Source organism: Schistocerca americana, chromosome 8 (assembly GCF_021461395.2).
Source record: "Schistocerca americana isolate TAMUIC-IGC-003095 chromosome 8, iqSchAmer2.1, whole genome shotgun sequence".
Classification (NCBI taxonomy): domain Eukaryota; kingdom Metazoa; phylum Arthropoda; class Insecta; order Orthoptera; family Acrididae; genus Schistocerca; species Schistocerca americana.
The window spans coordinates 305,717,187-305,738,498 of NC_060126.1; the positions used below are offsets into that span (position 1 = coordinate 305,717,187).

Sequence of the window (21,312 nt, forward strand, 5' to 3'; positions counted from 1 at the left end):
ACTCTTGATCCTGTAACGACCAAGTACATCTACGTACGCCGTTCAGCGTAGTTTATTACACACACTCAAGTTAAGACAAGGGATATTCATAGTTTAAAGTGTTTTATATTTTTACATTTTCACACACACGTTCGAGGTTAAGGTCTTCACAGCAGTTACGTTTTTTCCACATTTATTATATATTCTTTCATTTTTCACGCACGCACACGCCACAGACGCACGCACACACACACACACACACACACACACACACACACACACACACACACACACACACACAATAAAATCACTTACAAAATGTTCTTAAAGCTTTTCCTTTGTTAAGGCAGTAGAGACATCAACTTACGGTGTTTACATTAGGTACAGTTCTCATCAACTATATTTTTCATACGTATACTAAAATCAAAATTAATATTTTCACGTTTTCCTACATGTTATAAATGGAGGTTGTGATGCGTTTGGATACCTAGTTTAGCCTGATTCAGGGCCATGCAACCACCCACCTCGAACTACCTCTCAGCATCACCATCTAAAAGATGTATGTAGTTCATCATAACTAGGAGAGGTTTTAAAGGTTTTTTGCAGGGTAACATGTAATAAAACAAATTTATGTTCACAAAATCTTTGTTAATTTTTGATCATCAATATACCCAAGAAACAATTTTATATTTGTTTAGTGTGGTTTTAGGAACATCCATCTTAACTTTAACTTACAATGTAAATCTATATTTAAGTCACCTGATGGTTTGTCCAACCACTAACTTCATAAATACAAAGAAAATACGTTACTGAATTCTAATACATATCTAATTTTTCTCCTACGTACTACCCCTTTTATCCCCTTAACAATCATCACCGTTGTTTCTAGTAATTCTTCTAGTTGAGAACTTTAGAGGATTTTAATGTTGCCTTTTACTTCCTGCTTTGAACGGTTGGTAAAACATTCCACACCTTCATGGACGAAAATAGTGCACTCTTCACTGCCACGTTCTTGCAGAACTCCCATCTAAAATTTCCAGTTTAGTATGATTGTAAGTGATTGCTTGTTAAATTTAGTTATTCTGATGGTTTTAAGCTCTACAAACAGCTTTTCTGTTGCTGGATGCATAATGCTCAGGCCATAATATTTAGGTACATTACAGTTATCGTTTCTGAGCAGATCCGATTGGGAATGGATGTTTATAAACAGATTTTTCATATGTCTTTTAATACAGTAAACATCATCTGATCAATCCTTTTCTGTGTCTACCGGCGCCTCAAGATGCTGGAACATTCCTTTGATTTCGCAGCATATGTTGTTGCCTTGTATTAGTTGTATGCAGATTTCTGCAATTGACTGTGTTTAAAGTAGTATGTAAACATTGCTTCCACATCTGCAATGCTTTTTTTTCCAGCAGTAGTTTATGTTCTTCCTTCACAACAATTTTTTCCGCCAGATAATCCAGTTTTTGTTTTTTGAATACAATCTCTCCTGTTTCCAGCGTTCTTTTGGGTACATGTAACACATTAACCGTACTTAAAGACATAATTACTTTAAATGAGCATGATTCAGTTCTATTTGATACTTTGGATCTTTTTATTAAACAAGAGTGGAATAATGTTATTTGTGGGAATGAGTCCCAATTTGGAAATGTCTTTATTTCACAGTATTGTGGACACCACTGTCCTTGATTTAGAAAAATTAGTTTCCTAAACTTCGATTTAACACTCATGTATAGTACGTACATTCTCCTTGTTGGAGTCTGAGTTGACAGTTTCAAATAGTTTTCAGGTGTATAATTAAAAGTTATGTCCTTTTTCTGTACTGTCTAGAATGTTGATTTTTACACCCGTCGACTTTTGCATATTCTTACTGCTACAGCAGAACACTGTTAAACATAACACAGCAACTGATCTGCTAGCTATCCAGTAATGTATACCACAGAGAAGCATTTGGTGCAGAGTGTATTGGAGCACATTTTAAGTACTATTCGTTGGTTTTTAATATATTTAAACAGCCTTCCACTGGTTCGAACGCAGCAACATCCTTCCTATAGCTCTACATCGTAGCTTCCAGTCTGAGAATACTATGTTCTTTAGCCAAGGAGAATGTAAATTTATTTTGTAGACAGATACGAGGACACTTTATAAAATCGATAAGATGTTGGTCAGTATCCTGTGCTTGTAATTTGACACACATATCATTACAATTGGAGTTCAGTCATTTTAAACAGCCTAATCCAACTGTCCTATTGTTGCTCTCCATGACATTGCTTATTCGTCCGAAGTGTCCTTGCACTCAAAGGAGGTGGTTTAATGTTAGTGACCCCACATCTCTATTTTGCGAAAAATTACAGAAAAATCTTGTGTTATATCTAGTCGTCTACACAAAGCTGCTGCAATATCCGAGGCAGCTGATGCATTAGGACAGTCATTTTGATGTCATCCAATTCTACTTTATATGATAGAGCCATAGAATTTTTATATTTCCTGAAAATTGTTCCAGCACTTTGTAGCTGACATATTATCATCCAAGTGTAAGAGATATGACAGTTTTGCCTTCACGCCATCTCTTGCAGAGTTGACCATGGATAATTTACCACATAGATAATTGTTAAATGTAGCACACAGTTCCGTCTTTAATATTACAGACCGTCCCTTCTCCAAATTAATGTTCTTGGCAGTCCACTTGATCACCGATTTTAACCACCATAATATTGTTCTGTTATAGGTTTAAGGACATTAAAATTCTTCTGGTGAAAGAGTATGCCATTTTCGGAGAATTTATGTTCCCAATGTCAGTAACAAGACTGTCCAGGTTCTCTCATAATAACGACAAACCAAAGCCTTCTTAGCCTCGTGCTCTTCCCTAATAGCTGAGTGGTGCTTAGCACCTTGGAGCAAGGCATGTTGACTGATTCTTCTACCACACAATACTGATGAGTTTTGCTTATCAAAGCTTGTTGTAGATGATAAAGCCCCAATATGGAGACACTATCATGAAATCATGCCTCCACTTCTAGTTGAGACGTTGATTATGTCTAGATCTAGGTGCCGTATACCATCGAGGCCATTATTTATTATCTACACAAAAAGCAGTATTTAACATTTGTAGAGGTAGCAAACAGGGGTCTCTATGCTTTAAACAGTCGCCTTTCAAAGTCGGCCGAATGTAACAGTGACCCTATGCCTGCCATACGAAACATTTGTTACCCTATACTCATATCAGTAGCTTACGTTATCGCACAGTAGAAATTACATAATACGTCGCCCTCCACACATCATCAACTACAGATCAATTGTAAATAATTGCCCCACACATCGCTGTGTTATAGTAAAATCGTAACAAATTATGACAGTTAATTTACAGGGTGACTCCCATTACTCGCGTTGTGGGTCAATGAAGGTCAGTTCATTGGGTGGAGCAAACACAGCCAATTTATCGTTGTACAGTCATGGTCAGCTGACAGGGAGACGGCTACTCCTCACAGATTCTACTGCTTGGGACAAAGAAGGTTAGTCGACAGGGTTGCTCCTATTACCCCAATCTCGGTGGCTAGCATTAGGCCTCGAATTTATGGTGAGAGTATACGAGTACGTTGCAGAACTCTGCGGTAGGTGCAGGCTACTCTGCCTCAATAAAATAAGATTGTAACCAGTTACTCAACATATCCACCTGAGACCTTACGGACTAACTGACTAAGTGCACGTAAAAATCTCAGTACACAGTGTAACATTATGTGATTGCCTTATCATTTTAAATCATTCACTAATCGACCAGTCGCTCGGCAGCAGCTACAGTCAGCAAATAATGTTGCGAGAATGTAAAAGGTGAACGACCTGTGACGTAACTTGTTTATTGTCGAAGCGCCGTCAGAGATGCAGTGAGTTATTGACTTCGAAAACCGCGCCGCGAAAAACGGACAGAAGAAGAAAACTTTTACACATTTTTTTTTATGAACGAGATATTGTCGATGAACAGTTACTCATTCGTCTCTTGTCTCTTGTAACTTGTGTCGGCCGTGCACGTCTTGCCGCCGTATTCTTTTTCTTCTTCGCGGATGGATCACTTAGGACCACGCGTAATCAACATTGGTTGGCCTTCCTTTTCGCCCAGTATTCCTTCATAAACAACGAATGGGCTAGCTTTCGTTGCGTAGACCATGTATGTCGGTTAGTTTTTCTCTCTTCTTCCTCAAAACCCCGTGTGTTTGTGATTTTTCTGATTTCATTTCTATCATGTAGATTTGGAGACCCTAATTCTCTCAGGTCTTTCTCGATCTGTTTGTACCAGTTCGGTCTTGTAGTTTTGTTCTTTAAAAATGTATGGATTTTGTGCGTTAACCTGTTTGAGTCCATTCTTTCTAAGTGCCCCATGAAGTGGATTCTGCTCATGCGCATTGTGTCTGTTATTTTGGAGATATTTTTATATATTTCTGCATTGGATTTTGGATAATGTATCCCATCTTTAGTTCTTGGTCCTAGAATTTTCCTCATTATCTTACGTTCTTTCACTTCTAATTCCTCTTTTAGTGCTCTGTGTTGAAGGTTTAGTGTCTCAGATGCGTAGAGAGCTTCGGGTCTAATTACTGTTGTATAGTGTCGTATTTTGCAGTTCCACGAGAGACTCTTTTTGTTGTAAATGTTTTTTGTTAACTGAAACGCCGTTAAAAATAATATTATTTTAGTGTAAAGTAAAAGTGCAATACTAAAAGTACAATACTGCATAGCAGTAAATTTATTGTGCAACGTGTATGTGAAAACGTCAAAGGAATAATTTTTATTACAAGAAGAGAAGTGCCAGTCGAAATGGCATCCATGTTAAATCTTTCATTGCAGTGTAAGTTCATCTATTAATTGCCATAAATTCAGATTTAAATGGAATTGGTGTATGTACTATTTAATTAATATAGAATCTATGTCTCACTCCTTCATGAAGTTATTTAATTTTCTTTATGTTTCTGCCAAATAGAGAGTTCACAGTCACGAATTCTTTCGTCGAAATAGGACGGAAGTTGTATGCGGCGAAATATTTTCTCCGCGCCATATTCTACTGGTAAATGCATGATAAACTACGGTCCCTTAGGAAATTCATGTTGAGCTATCCAAAAATAATTATATTTTGAATAGGCATTTACTCTCCTCTGCAATGCAACTTCCGACTGATCAGACGATCCAACAAGAAACAGCCGCAAACGGTCGGCGTTCGCAAATATATTTCCACCGCTGATTATTGCTATATGTTACAGCACAAAAGTAAACATATTGTTATAATTAGCGACTACGAACGGGGACATTTATAACTGTATGTTTATGTATACACGTTACGTAAACATATCGTTATAACAAAAAAAATGGTTCAAATGGCTCTGAGCACTATGGGACTCAACTGTTGTGGTCATTAGTCCCCTAGAACTCAGAACTACTTAAACCTAATTAACCTAAGGACATCACACACACCCATGCCCAGGGCAGGATTCGAACTTGCGACCGTAGCAGCAGCGCGGCTCCGGACTGGAGCGCCTAGAACCGCACGGCCACCACGGCCGGCTATCGTCATAACAGTCCCCTTTTACGTGACTAACCCATAGTCGGCGAGTTGAGATATATATGTACGCGTGTCAACCCAGCCTCCCTCGCATTACACACATGAGGCAAGGAAGGAGTGGACCACATACATCGAAACATGATATCTCTGTCATGCAATTAGCAACGTCTCCACAGTGACCTAATTACACGCTGACTCCATAAAACCGGCTGACACATACACACCAATTCACTGCCATGAATTACGTCAGCAAAGAAGGGGCACATGACCGCGAGGCAGCCGTTGTATACCACCTACAGCGCTCCAGAGTGGCTAGCGTCTTCTTTTCAAGCTTTGACCAATATTTGGTCCGGTGAGCTTACACTCATATACAGCGATGACAACCACTCTACCAATAATAGAGGACGACCAGGAATACGAACAAGATAGTAGAGAGTGTGTAGATGTAATGGAGACACACATTTCTATTACGGCACATCAGATTTACTGGCTGTGACTGTGCAATATTTCAGTAACAAGGAAAGACACACTGAGTGTATGTGTTCCTTTCAATTTAAGTTGTTCATAACTGTAATTCCCAGGTATTTAGTTCATTTTGCGGCCTTTAGATTAGTCTGATTTGTCGTGTAACAGAAGTTTAACGGATTCCTTTTAGCACTCATGCGGACTACCTCTCACTTTTCATTATTTAGAGTCAATTGCCAATTTTCGCAACCTTCACATGTCTTTTCTAGATCGCTTTGCAATTTGTTTTCATCTTCCGATGACTTAACTAGACGCTAAATGACAGCGTCATCTGCAAGCAGCCTAAGGCGGCTGCTCAGATTGTCTCCCAAATCGTTTATATGATAAGGAACAGCACATGGCATATAAAACTACCTTGCTCAGTAACAAGGGAAGACACACTGACGTTGACGTTCGTCCTCACGTCTTTGTTTTCGGATTTTGGCAGGGTATAACGTTCACAGGGTGCCCGCAGTTTCCTTAGGTCCTATTCTGTGGAACCCGTTTAGCTACAGTCTGAGAACATCACACCAGAAAAAAGTAATGAACCAATAATCACTCGAAAAATGGAAGAGGTACAGAACCGAGATGTAGCATTAAGAGAGTAAGATAGCTGAGCGTTCAGTGGTGCCATACCTTGTATAACAAGAATCATTAATATTAGACAAAGCGCGGTAAGATTAATGCCATTAAGTGAAGTGGAAACTCAACAGCTAGCGCATTAGCCGTCTCTCCTTTGCATGTGGCTCACTACTCGTCCGGAATTCAAACACTTAACAACTTTCAGTCTCTCCAACTAGCTGTTCTGGCTTTGTTTACTGTATTCTCTTGTTACGCCTCCACCTCTTCCTCTCTCTATAACGTCTCTCTCTGTCTCTCTCTTTCTCTCTCTCTCTGTCTCTCTCCCTCTCTCTGTCTCTCTCTCTCTCTCTCTCTCTCTCTCTCTCTCTCTCTCTCTCTCTCTCACACACACACACACACATTCACACACATATTTTTCATTATTTCGTTGGATCAGTGGAAAGGTGGCCCCACCTAAAACTGCTTCGACATGTATTTTAATCTGTTCCAGGCTCCAGTGCCAGAAACGTGGTCCGTGGGAAGAAGCACCGCGCCTCCCGATCAAAGGGACATCTGGCGCCGGCCAGCCGACAACACGATTATGACTTCAGCACATTCTGCGCGTCTTGTTACGGCTCGGAGACAACTGGAACATTAGTAAGCAGTTTCCCATCCGATGCAAGACAGTTTATAGTAAATAATTTGAATAACACTACCAAGGTGTCTTTCTATGAAGTATCTTGTAAGAAATAATCGTTTGGTTATGCGTAAATCGGACCTTACCACGATAGGTTACCACTGGAAATTAATTATTTACGACATTAGTACTGAGACACGTTTACGAAAAATACTTTCTGTCTTAACATCTTCTTATAGTATTAACATCGCTTTCATTAACAAGTGTAGTGCGAGGTAGGTAACTTCTGAGCGTACAATATGAACAGTAGTCAGACGGACAGAAAGGTGGAAAACAAGGCGAACCTATAGCAATTCCCTTTTTACAGACTGAGTCACGGAATACTAACAACCACTGACCTATTGGACTGGCACAGTTTTCCGCTTACATAGACACGATTTCAGCAACTGGAACCAATCAGAGACGGTTGAACTAACGTGTGCGCGGAAGGCGAGCTGTGCAGCTGACAGCAGTGCCAGTTAACCGCGGGACCAGTGACGTCACGGGGCACTAGGGGCCTACGCCTCGCGTGAGACTGCCGGTCCCGCATCCAGAGCCCGTCCGCACGGCCTACTAAATGTGTACCCTTGATCTCTGTTAAAATTATCGTTATTTATTCTACTCGCGGCTAACTCTTTTATAACAGAGTTCGAGCACGTTGACGCACGAGTCAAGACTCTCGGCTTTTCAGATTGTATTACGTGTCTATTTTCCAGTCTATGCTCTACTATGGCCGACTTGTCCAAGTCCCCTTGTTTAATATGTCGCTTGTGCTCAGTACAAAACCTCTACAGCTCTGCGAACTGTTTGACCAACACAGATGCTGCCGCATCCACAAGGGACATTATACACACCGGGCACACGAAAATCTATGTCGTTTTTAACACGGCGCAGCATATCTCGTATCAGCGGTGGGTCATTCCAAGTCTCTGCAGCACACGTCTTAACTCGCTACTCATCGCCCTACAGTATGGTAGGACAGCAGGCGGTTGGCCTCTTCGGCCGATCTACAAGGCGTCCTTCGTCGATGGCACCTATAAGCGTTGGCAGTGTCACCCTTGCTGTTACCATTCTCTCCGAACACACGTCACAAATGCTGCAATTAAGACTGTAGGTGGTCGTCATTAGAAATAATATTTGCTATGTGTAATAACGTGTCCAGGGCCGCTTTCTTGCGTACAGGGTGGTGAAAACGACTGGCAGCATGTATACAGGTCAAACGGTTCGCACAATTGTACTGAGCACTAGTGCCGTATTAAACAAAGGCATCGTAACAAGATGGCCTGAGTTGAGCACTGCCTGGGAAGTGGACACAACATACAATTTGGAAGGACGAGAGTCTAGGCTCGTGCATCAACATATTGAGATTCCGCTAAAAAGGAGGCCCCCGGGATCAGAATAAATAGCAAAAATTTTAACAGAGCCCAGGGGTACGCACTTATCTGGGGGTGGTGGCGGGCTTTGGACGTCGATAGGGAGCACAGATGAACGCTTGACGTTTGTGAGGAGGCGGGGGCGGTTGTCTTAAACGTGGCGCCGACAACAAGCGCTAGAAGACATCACTGATCCTACAGTGGACTGCGAACTGCCGAAAGCGGCTTCCCCAAACGCATCACATCGGCCCTATCTCATAGGCACAAGATGCTACAACCGTTTCTACATAAGCGGGAAACAATGCCAGCCCTGCACCATCCGTATCCCTGACTGTTATCTTACCATTTACGCCTGTTCTCTCCAATTAACTAATCAGTTAAAATATCTTGGACTAACCCTCGACCGGCAACCTCAGCTCGTAACCATTCAACAGAAAGCCCGAAATAGACTAAAACTACTAACAGGCCGAACTTGGGTAACTCCCCTCCTCTATTCTCCACACATGGAAAACGCTGATTCGACCCATCCTCTACTACGCAGTTACTGCATGGATTTCCACCCCACCAAATTTCTATACGTTTCTCCATATCCTTGGACGATATGCACTCTCTCTCTCGATTTCCACATTCTTTTATCTGCCCCACGGGTATCCTCTACTATATCATCATATTACCGCCCTTCCTCACCTATTTCGAATACCTTTGGATCTCCTATACCATCCCCAAACCACATTCCAATACCCCATTGTCGACCCTCTGGTAACCAACCCCTGTACGTTGTTGCGTCTTTACAGGTACGTCCCACCATCCCTACACCAATATCCGATCCCAGCAAGACGTTAACCAACTCCCTCTCCCAAACAATGAGACTCACCCCGATATTTATCCCTCCAAGCAACCTTAACTCTTCCCCATCCATCCCACTCCCATCAGGGCTACTCTGTCCTTTTCCCTCTCCATCCTTACTCATCCATTTCCCCTTGTTAGCGCTAGCCTACCCACACACCAGAATCCTCCATGCCCTTTTGTTTTTCCAACCTGCTGTCTTTCCACTATCCACTCCAACACCAAGCTTCATCTCATAGTTTTCCTACTAAACAGACCCCTGAACCCTATGGAACATATTCTTTCAACCTGCAAACTTCTCTACCAGTTCATGTCCTTTAGATTTCAAGTGTAAGTGCAGTACTGCAGTGCTTTTAAATTTGTCTCTCTTTGGATTTTTAATTTAAAAAAGATAAACAGTCCTAATGTTTTTCTCATATTTGTTACATTTTTAAAAATGTTCTTGGCTGAAGAGCAGAACATTGTACCGCTGGCTGCCAACCCCCACCCACAGGGGGTAGGAGGATGAAATAACAATAAACAAAACAGTTCTGCCAGTCAGCGGTTTTTTGCTCCTCACGATGATGGCAGAGACTGCCATCGAGAGCTCGAGTGTTTTATTTCGCAAACCTGAAAAATTTTATTCAACCAAACTATATGCAACCGCTTTTTTCCGTATAGGTGATCCAGAAGAGTTGGGTATTATTGGCAAAATATTGTATCACCGATTGTTTGGTAATCTATGAGAAGAGTCTGAGAAGAGTCTGAGCATAACATGCCTGCCAGATGGACCAATGAGACGTTCTTGTTTCAGGGCCATTCGCCACCAAGCCGTGTGTTTATAATGTTAGTTTCTTTTAAGAAAGGGTAACAGATATATATTAACAGTAAAAATCTGCCACACAGACTAGGGATGATTCTATATGAAACGGTCCAAATATTGTCGACAAATTCGTTTCTACGTTTGCTCTTAGACAGCTTTCCGTTCAGCTGGCATCGCCATTGTACAATGTGTTTTAATGGTTAATTCTTCATCTAAAATATACCGTACGCCTCTTGCCGACGATTGTCTGGTGGTAGCTTTTGCATACAAAATTAACTGCCAATCTTCCGATACCATGTTAAACAATTTCTTAATGTTTTCATATGTGGGCAAAGTTTTGGGTCTTTGTATGGATCGATATTCCTGTTTCATCACTTCAACGTTAAGCAAACAACACAATTCTTCTGGAAAGCCGTATAAACTAATCCATTCACTAAATAAACACTACACTTGAGTATGTTTGGACATCATGCACCAAAATGACGAAACTAAAATGTTATTCAAACATCTCTGACAGACCTTTTCATCTGGCCTTCATAAATATTGTAACTCGCATATTCTTAGTGTACAATGTACTAATGTCTAAAATTTTTACAGGATCGAGCGATCTCTTCAAGACAATCACAATCATTCCCTGCATCGATCGTGTCGACAGCGATGCGTAAGTTTCCTAGATGCACATACGAGTTAAGAGTTTAGAGTAAGTACAGTGCTCTTGTGAGACTAACAACTATAATGAGCGTTAGTTTTATTTAGTTCCACGGCTTGTGACCAAACGCCTCACACACAAGAGCAATGGGAAAAGGATTTTGGGTGAACAATCGCCATCAGTGATGTTCAATATTTTTCTACAATTCCTCAGATGTGCTATTTCTATATTAATGAATTTATTCCACTTCAGAGACGACAAAAACAGTAGGTATATTGTGTTCATTCTTTCTTTGTGAGGTGTTTAGTGTGTTAACTGTGTAACTCTTCAAAGACGATTTTGATTTCCGTTTTGCAGAGAAGAATCTTCCTGTACTTGAATCAGCTCAGGCGTAAATAGTGATGACATTAATCTTAAATGTACTACCGCCATTTTGAGGCTTTCAGTTTTTGTCCAGTACAGGGCTAACAAAGAGTCCCTACTCAACATACCTATGTCTGTCCTGAGCTGTACGACGGAAACTAATGTTGTTAACAAGACAAATGTCTTCTCAGCTTACAACTAATTCAGAAATTTTATTTTCGCTGCAAACCGTGTAGCGGATAAGCAGTACATATGGCCTTTGTGCGCCAAAGGCCAACATGTTCGAGTTCTGACTACAGCAGTGCATATGTGTTTATATTTATTTTGAATTCAGAGTGCTGAGACTGTAGCAAGGGCGAATACTGTATTAATTGCTAATGCAAATAGAAATGAAGTCCCATACTTCTTGACAGAGCGTAAGGGAACGATACGGAAGAGAGGATATAAGGTGGGAATTTAAGAAGATGGGACCTGGATAAACTGAAAGAACCAGAGGTTGTACAGAGTTTCAGGGAGAGCATAAGGGAACAATTGACAGGAATGGGGGAAAGAAATACAGTTGAAGAAGAATGGATAGCTCTGAGGAATGAAGTAGTGAAGGCAGCAGAGGATCAAGTAGGTAAAAAGACGAGGGCTAGTAGAAATCCTTGGGTAACACAAAGTATATCGAATTTAACTGATGAAGCGAGAAAATATAAAAATGCAGTAAATGAAGCAGGCAAAAAGGAATACAAACGCCTCAAAAATGAGATCGATAGGAAGTGCAAAATTGCTAAGCAGGAATGGCTAGAGGACAAATGTAAGGATGTAGAAGCGAGTATCACTAGGGGTAAGATAGATACTGCCTACAGTAAAATTAAAGAGACCTTTGGAGAAAAGAGAACCACTTGTATGAACATCAAGAGCTCAGATGGAAACCCAGTTCTAAGCAAAGAAGGGAAAGCAGAAAGGTGGAAGGAGTATATACAGGGTCTATACAAGGGCGATGTAGTAGAGGACAATATTATGGAAATGAAAGAGGATGTAGATGAAGATGAAATGGGAGATACGATACTGCGTGAAGAGTTTAACAGAGCACTGAGAGACCTGAGTCAAAACAAGGCCCCCGGAGTCGACAACATTCCATTAGAACTACTGACGGCCTTGGGAGAGCCAGTCCTGACAAAACTCTACCATCTGGTGAGCAAGATGTATGAAACACGCGAAATAGCCTCAGACTTCAAGAAGAGTAAAATAATTCCAATCCCAAAGAAAGCAGGTGTTGACATATGTGGAAATTACCGAACTATCAGTTTAATAAGTCACAGCTGCAAAATACTAACGTGAATTCTTTACAGACGAATGGAAATACTAGTAGAAGCCGACCTCGGGGAAGATCAGTTTGGATTCCGTAGAAATGTTGGAACACGTGAGGCAATATTGACCCTACGACTTATCTTAGAAGCTAGATTAAGGAAGGGCAAACCTACATTTCTAGCATTTGTAGACTTAGAGAAAGCTTTTGACAATGTTGACTGGAATACTCTCGTTCAAATTCTGAAGGTGGCAGGGGTAAAATACAGGGAGCGAGAGGCTATTTACAATTTGTACAGAAACCAGATGGCAGTTATAAGAGTCGAGGGACATGAAAGGGAAGCAGTGGTTGGGAAGGGAGTGAGACAGGGTTGTAGTCTCTCCCCGATGTTATTCAATCTGTATATTGAGCAAGCAGTGAAGGAAACAAAAGAAATTCGGAGTGGGTATTAAAATCCATGGAGAAGAGATAAAAACTTTGAGGTTCGCCGATGACATTGTAATTCTGTCATAGACAGCAAAGGACGTGGAAGAGCAGTTGAACGGAATGGACAGTGTCTTGAAAGGAGGATATAAGATGAACATCAACAAAAGCAAAACGAGGATAATGCAATGTTGTCGAATTAAGTCGGGTGATGCTGAGGCAATTAGATTAGGAAATGAGACACTTAAAGTCGTAAAGGAGTTCTGCTATTTGGGAAGCAAAATAACTGATGATGGTCGAAGTAGAGAGAATATAAAATGTAGACTAGCAATGGCAAAGAAAGCATTTCTCAAGGAGAGAAATTTGTTAACATCGAGTATAGATTTAAGTGTCAGGAAGTCATTTTTGAAAGTCTTTGTATGGAGTGTAGCGATGTATGGAAGTGAAACATGGACGATAAATAGTTTGGACAAGAAGAGAATAGTAGCTTTTGAGATTGGTGCTACAGAAGAATACTGAAGATTAGATGGGTAGATCACATAACTAATGAGGAAGTATTGAATAGGATTGGGGAGAAGAGAAGTTTGTGGCACAACTTGACTAGAAGAAGGGATCGGTTGGTAGGACAAGTTCTGAGGCATCAAGGGATCACTAATTTAGTATTGGAGGGCAGCGTGGTGGGTAAAAATCATAGAGGGAGACCAAGAGATGAATACAGTAAGTAGATTCAGAAGGATGTAGGTTGCGGTAGGTTCTGGGAGATGAAGAAGCTTGCACAGGATAGAGTAGCATGGAGAGCTGCATCAAACCAGTCTCAGGACAGAAGACCACAACAACAACAACAACAACGGAAGGCTGCACCGCCGTATTAAGCAAGGTCCTAATGGAGGTGGTTTGCCGTCGCCTTCCACCACCCGGAATGGGGATGGATGATGATGAAGGCGACACAACAGCACCCAATCATCTCGGGGCAGGTGAAAATCCCTGACCCCGCCGGGAATGGAACCCGGGGCCCAATTTCGGGAATCGAGAACGCTACCGCGAGACCACGAGCAACGATTTCGATTCGATCAAATCATAGGTTTAAATTTTCCGAGCTCGCCGGGAAATACTATAATTTCAGTGATCTGTACGTAACTTGATTTTTTTCGGTCAGTACGCAGTTAACCGGGAACTATGCCCTATCTTTGGCAGGTCACCTGCACTGGCACCGTCTGGCAGTCATCGTGGGTGCAAACCTTTACGGAACGGAGCCGACAAAGCCGCCAATCTTTTCTATCTTTCTTCCTCGTGCTGCCAATACCGATCTACAGAAAAGGGTCATTTGAACACCCTTGTGGGTTGATACTGGCTGCAATTTTCAATAACATCGTGAAGATGACTGCTATATACAAGTACAACACTTCCCCTTGCTGAACAACGTAATCAGAGTAGAAGTTTACTATTATATGTTGACGGGGAAGACATGACGGTATCAGTCTGCAGTCATGTTGATTTTGTTTCTTTTTATTTTCTGACTTATTCACCTCGGCAATAATGACAGACCTTGCACAGTAGACTCCGAAGAACATTGCTATACTATAGGTGTGAGCATCCGTGTGAAAATATGTTCTCTATATGAACTGAGAGCTTTAAAAAGTCGGGGGGGGGGGGGGGGGGGCGGGGAATGGCGCCGGGCAGCACAGCACTACATACAATCATCGAGTTAGTTTTCAATCCTACAGTCGAGATCACCTTGGCTTAGTACTAAGCAGTTATAAAATTATAGCTTCCAGAACATGTCTGGTTGCCCTTTAATTATGCTAGTCGATATTAAATAGTGCAATGCTCGAACATAATAAAAACAACATTAACACTGTGGGACGAAAAAAAGGCGTAAGCCAGAAAAGTTTTGTATATGGCGTCACAGTTGAATAAATCACTTTTGAACCACTTTCTCCACTTTGAGGAGGCATGCTTTGATTGTTAATTTGGTTCCTAACCAACGGAATTTTCGCAATCATCCTTATTTTTCTGTTTCATATTTTTAACTTTCGCTGATAACATAACATTACTCAAAAAGTAAGTTACGTTTCTTGTGCGTGAAAACAATAATGAGGATTTCATAACAAAAATGTGCGTCTGTTGGTATTATTAACGTAAAAAGACGTATTGTGCCGATGCCGATGAAATACGCTTTCACTTAATACCAAAGAAATATATTTTGTGTACTTTGTCAGTTTTAGTATTTTGGGCACATTACCTTTTCATTCTCACTGGAACAATTGCACATAAAATATAAATTTTGGAATCTTGGCTCCTCTTGGATATATACCAACCGTCCAAAATGTTCCCGGACTGAGTTTATTCCTGGCGTATAATCGACATCGGTGCAGTAACTACAATGGATGTTTAAACTAGCAACACTTAGCAATAGATGTGCATTCGACTTGCCAACTGTGAACTGGGTGTGTGGAGTACTGGACGTGCAATCGTAATACGACAGTGCTGTTGCGTCACAAATCGTAAAGCAGCAACATCTCTAGCTCAAGTGACAAAGACATTGGCCAGCCAGAGTGGCAGAGTGGTTCTAGGCGCTACAGCCTGGAACCGCGCGACCGCTACGGTCGCAGGTTCGAATCCTGCCTCGGGCATGGATGTGTGTGGTGTCGTTAGGTTAGTTAGGTTAAAGTAGTTCTAAGTTCTAGGGGACTGATGACCTCAGAAGTGAAGTCCCATAGTGCTCAGAGCCATTTGAACCATTTGTCAAAGACATTCCCCAGAATGTTTTGATAAATAATAGAGTGATACAAAATTTTTCCCCTACACTTTTCCTCAGAACAAGAACAGCCATACGTTGACGTCTACTGCTTCTGACAAAATTATCACTTATGACAAGACTTAGTGTAATCAATTGGATCATACCACAAAAGGACTAAAAAGTAAACTAAACTCCTCAAGAACAGGCCAAGAAGGCCGAACGCTACCTACCTGCCACCGCGTCATGGGCGTCACTGGATGCGGATATGGAGGGGCATGTGGTCAGCATACCGCTCTCCCTGCCGTATGTCAGTTTCCGAGACCGGGACCACAAAAGGACAAAACGAAGAAATTCGAGTGTAGGGTTGACTCTTTGACAACGTGACCGACATTCAAGGCAACGTGATGCGTGATTTGGGTAACATTCCAAAGTATGACTTTTCTGATACTTTCACATGCTTGTATGAATGTTATGTGCATTTCACTCAAGACGGAATTGCGAAACATGGGTACATAGTATCAAAATTCAGAAAAAAATGGTCGATTTGACACGCTTCCCGACAACATGTTTTGAACAGGATGAAAGTGAGGGTGGCCCTCCTGAAATGAGGCACGGTACAAATAACTACAGTGGCACTCCCCATGAAGAACGACCAGTAAGGACTAGTCAGGAATTCTCATGTGGAAATATGGCAGTGGACGGATGACCACAAACGTTTCATGATTCATACTAAGAGTTAAAGCAGTCTACCCTAGTACATCTACATCTACATGACTACTCTTCAATTCACATTTAAGTGCTTGGCAGAGGGTTCATCGAACGACAATCATACTATCTCTCTACCATTCCACTCCCGAACAGCGCGCGGGAAAAACGAACATCTAAACCTTTCTGTTCAAGCTCTGATTTCTCTTATTTTATTTTGATGATCATTCCTACCTATGTAGGTTGGGCTCAACAAAATATTTTCGCATTCGGAAGAGAAAGTTGGTGACTGAAATTTCGTAAATAGATCTCGCCGCGACGAAAAACGTCTTTGCTTTAATGACTTCCATCCCAACTCGCGTATCATATCTGCCACACTCTCTCCCCTATTACGTCATAATACAAAACGAGCTGCCCTTTTTTGCACCCTTTCGATGTCCTCCGTCAATCCCACCTGTTAAGGATCCCACACCGTGCAGCAGTATTCTAACAGACGACGAACGAGTGTAGTGTAAGCTGTCTCTTTAGTGGACTTGTTGCATCTTCTACGTGTCCTGCCAATGAAACGCAACCTTTCGCTCGCCTTCCCCACAAAAATATCTATGTTGTCTTTACAACTGAGGTAGTTCGTAATTTTAACACCCAGGTACTTAGTTGAATTGACAGCCTTGAGAATTGTACTATTTATCGTGTAATCGAATTCCAGCGGATTTCTTTTGGAACTCATGTGGATCCCCTCAAACTTTTCGTTATTTAGCGTCAACTGCCACCTGCCACACCATACACCAATCTTTTCTAAATCGCTTTGCCACTGATACTGGTCTTCGGATGACCTTACTAGACGGTATCCTTAGCGCGGTGCACTGCGGTTATTTATTGCACACTGAAGTATATTCTTACTTACAGTAATTACAAACTAAATAATGTTTAGTGCCTTGCAGAGTCGCTAACTCTGCCACATAACGACAGATAGGAACCAGTTCGCTAGTGAACAACTGTAAATTAACATAAAAGATAGCATGTCATGTCACACACTATCATTTAATGAAATTAGTCTTAGAAGGTACCAGCAGCTCGTAAAGCAACTTGTTTTTGTTTTATGTTACAGAGATTCCAGAAGAGGTAAGTCATCCAGTACATTTATTGAACGAACCATTTCCACAGAGATGCAGGTAAGTAGTTTGAATTGAAAGGGACACTTTCAATGATCTCTGACCCTCGCCTCACGAGTAATCACGTAGTGGTGGTGGGTAGCACATTCTTTCCTGCTCAGCGGCAGAATGCATTCTTGCTGACGGTGTTCTGTTGCTTGTATCAGGAAATCCCCCTTAGAGTTGGGCCGACTTTACGGATGAAATTTCTCATCATTTTAATTCACATGTTGCCCACGTGCTACCAAAGTTTCTTAAGGTAAATTTTATTTCTTTCGTAATGTTGAAGTGCGACTCTAAGGTAACGCACATAACTGTGCACAATGAATGCAAAGAAAATTAGTGAACTGGGTGATATATACTATGAAAAATTTTCCACTATTTCTATGGTTTAATAAGTTGTACTCTGCCTGTGGTGGCTGTAGAGTTACTGTTTTATATAATTTTGATATTGTAGAGTTGGTAATGTAGACCTATTAAACCCTATTAGTTCTTAAATCCACTAGTGATAGTGATTTTTTTATATATAAATTGAATTTTGGTAAAAATTACTTGATGTAAGGATTCGATGATTCGATCATGTGAATGTCATGTTGAAATGACACTGTAAATGAATTCTGGTAGACGTCATATTCTATATGGATTTGGTGAGTCTATCTCTGTTGCATTTCAGTTAAATCATCTTCTGGGCTACGACACTTACTGTCAGTTATCTCTTACCCTCGATCGAAATAGTAACCAAAGTTTCACTCTCTAACTGAACATCAAAAGTATAGCTAATGATGCCTCGTCAAGTACTTCAATTTTGAAGTCTAAAAATATCGTAGTATAGTTCGAGGAAATTCTTTCCGTGTGAAAGTGAGCCGTTAGTACTGTTACATTATAAGGGTTTTGTGAGCCTCAGGTGAACATTCGACGAGGTGAAAACACTCTCCAAGGATCTTTAATTCATTAAACAAAGCTTGAAATGAAGCATTTCCTTCTAACTGTGTGCCTTAGGAAAGTAAATCTCTTTTGGCTTTCATAAATGAACCACCAAAATATTAGATACACCTCAGTCAAGATGATCGGACAAATATTTAAAAATTGTTGACTACGAACATATGAATTTAGGATTGATGTGCTTTAATTTCTATTTACCACTAAGAAGATGAGTATACTCTAAGTAATGTGTAAAGACAGAAGTGACTAATTTCACTGGGATTGTCTGTAATACCTCAAACCCATATTGGATTGATTTATAGAGCCCCCGAACAGGAGAACAGACTAACAGCAGGGTAATCTCACATTATTTCTACATGACTTCGTGGTATGTCAGTTGTTATATTTAGACATGATATTCACTCTTTGTGGTTAATTCCCGTTTGTTACCAGTCTTTCTTTAAATACACAATTGCCCCACACTGAGGTGAAAAACGTCATCGGATACCTCCTGATACCGTGATGGACCTCCTTCTTCCCAACCTAGTGCAGTAACTCCACGTGGCGTGGACTCAACAAGTCGTTGGAAGACCTTTGCAGAAATAATTGCCTGTTTAGCAGCCCATAATTGTGAAATTGTCGGTGATGTAGGATTTTCCTCACTAACTAGCCTCTCGATTGTGGCCCATACTTGATGTCGGGCAATCTGTGTGGCGAAATCATTCGCTCGGATTGGTCAAAATGTACTTCAAACATGTTGCGGCCAATTGTGACCAGTGGACATGGCGCTCTCTTTTCTATAAAAATTCCACAGTTTTAAGTTGAAACTTCCGGGCTGAGAGGCCGTGGTCGATGTATAAAATTTCCGCCTAACGTTTCGTCTCCATCTACGAGAGACATCTTCTGAGGTCGTCCGGCTACTGCCACTGAGGCTCCAGGTACTCTTTCATCTATAGAGCTCATAGAGGGAATCACCATTTGTCACGTGATGCCGACGGTATGCCTATCTTTGGAAGGCGTAATCGTTCTCGATTAAGGGTAATCGATTGTCATTCTGCTGGCGCAACGTCGACATCCGTATTTTGTCTAACTTTAAAATTTGCTCTTTCCTATTAAAATTGATATGGTGTTTGTGAATCTCTATTGCTTCTCTATACATGCGCGCATGATAATGGGATGTTCGTGCTAGAACGCTTGTCTCATTAAATTTAACTTCGTGCTTCCCATCTCGAAAAACATGCTCAACTACGTCGATTTTTCGATGTGTCCAGCGAAACCACCTACCAGCAGTTTGCCTCAAGCGGAAAGGCGGGCACTGAGGGAGATCAATGCGAATAAAAGCATTATAGTACTTGCAGCTGATAAAGGAAATGCTACGGTTTTGCTGAACACCGAAGATTGTCACAAGAAGGTTAGTGACATTTTGGGTCCCACTACGTATAGAAAACTTCAGAAGGATCTTACAACCAAAATTTTGAGAAATACCAATCAACTGGTAAAACAATCTTCTCTTTCTTTGGATGATATAAAGAACAACTCTGCAAAACGGAAGCTTATCCACCCAGTCTTTATGGACTCCCAAAGGTACATAAACCAAAGGTCCGGTTGAGACCGATTGTGAGTGCCATAGGATCTCCAACACAAGAGGTGGCCAGATATCTTGCCTGCTTGCTGCAACCATACGTTGCCAGAAAAGACAGTTACATTAAAAACTCGGCGCATTTTATTGAAAAACTGAGGGAGATTAACATCAGCCCAAGTGATATTCTTGTGAGTTTCGATGTAGTGACATTGTTTACCATGGTGGCTGTAAACGAAGTTATTTCATATATAGCAGATATTTTTACGACTGACATTGTGGCTTTACTTAAACACTGCCTGACGACAACTTATTTCCAGTACAACAACGAGTTTTACGAACAGATCGACGGGGTGGCGGGGGAAGCCCTCTCAGCCCTGCTGTTGCAAATTAATTTATGGAGATCTTCGAACGGCGAGCGCTGCAGACTGCCAGTAAAAAGCCAGCTAAATGGTACCGCTATGTTGAAGACATATTTGTAGTGTGGACTCATGGTGAAGAAGAGTTGGATGTCTTCTTGGTGCACCTGAACGGCATTGACCCGAAGATACGGTTTACAATGCAGAAAGATAGCAACGGTCAACTCAATTTCCTGGATGTGTCGGTAATTAAACGGGCGGATGGGACGCTGGGTCACAAGGTATATTGAAAGAACACTCACAGGGATCGATACCTCCACAAGGAATCAAACCATCATCCTAGGCAAAAAAGAGGTGTCATGAAAACCTTGGTGGACAGAGCCAACAAAATCTGCGAGCCGGATTGCTTACAAGATGAACTAAATCACTTACGGTCAGCCTTCATGAAAAACGGATATACCAGCAAGGAAATTGATTGAGGCCTCCATCAAAGAAGAAAAGAAGTTAAAAGTCCAGAGCAACAACGGTCACCTACTGGAAAAGTTTTCCTACCGTTCATTAATAAAGTCACGGACCCTGGCCAAGCATGGGATCGAAGGAATATTCTGATCCACCAAGAAGATTAAAAAATATTTAAGAACTGCAAAAGACGCCCGACACCCCCTAGCAAGACCTGGGGTATACAAAATTCATGCAGTTGTGTACTTTATATATTGGAACAACATAAAAGAAACTGTCGCTTAGGACACATCGAAAAATCGGCCGTAGTTGAGCATGATTTTCGAGATGGGAGCCACGAAATTAAATTTAATGAGACAAACTTCCTAGCACGTACATCC

The 21,312-nt window shown here is 41.2% G+C and overlaps 1 protein-coding gene across 3 annotated transcripts in view; it reads left to right on the plus strand.

Moving 5' to 3' along the window:
• LOC124544864 (putative lysozyme-like protein) overlaps window positions 1-21,312 on the plus strand; it is a 180,775-nt gene that overhangs the window by 35,568 nt on the left and 123,895 nt on the right. For all 3 annotated transcript variants that reach the window (XM_047123575.1, XM_047123577.1, XM_047123576.1), the window contains exons 4-6: window positions 7,104-7,249; window positions 10,887-10,950; window positions 17,572-17,585. In XM_047123575.1, coding sequence (XP_046979531.1) covers window positions 7,104-7,249; window positions 10,887-10,950; window positions 17,572-17,585 — 224 coding nt within the window. The remainder of the gene's footprint in view (window positions 1-7,103; window positions 7,250-10,886; window positions 10,951-17,571; window positions 17,586-21,312) is intronic.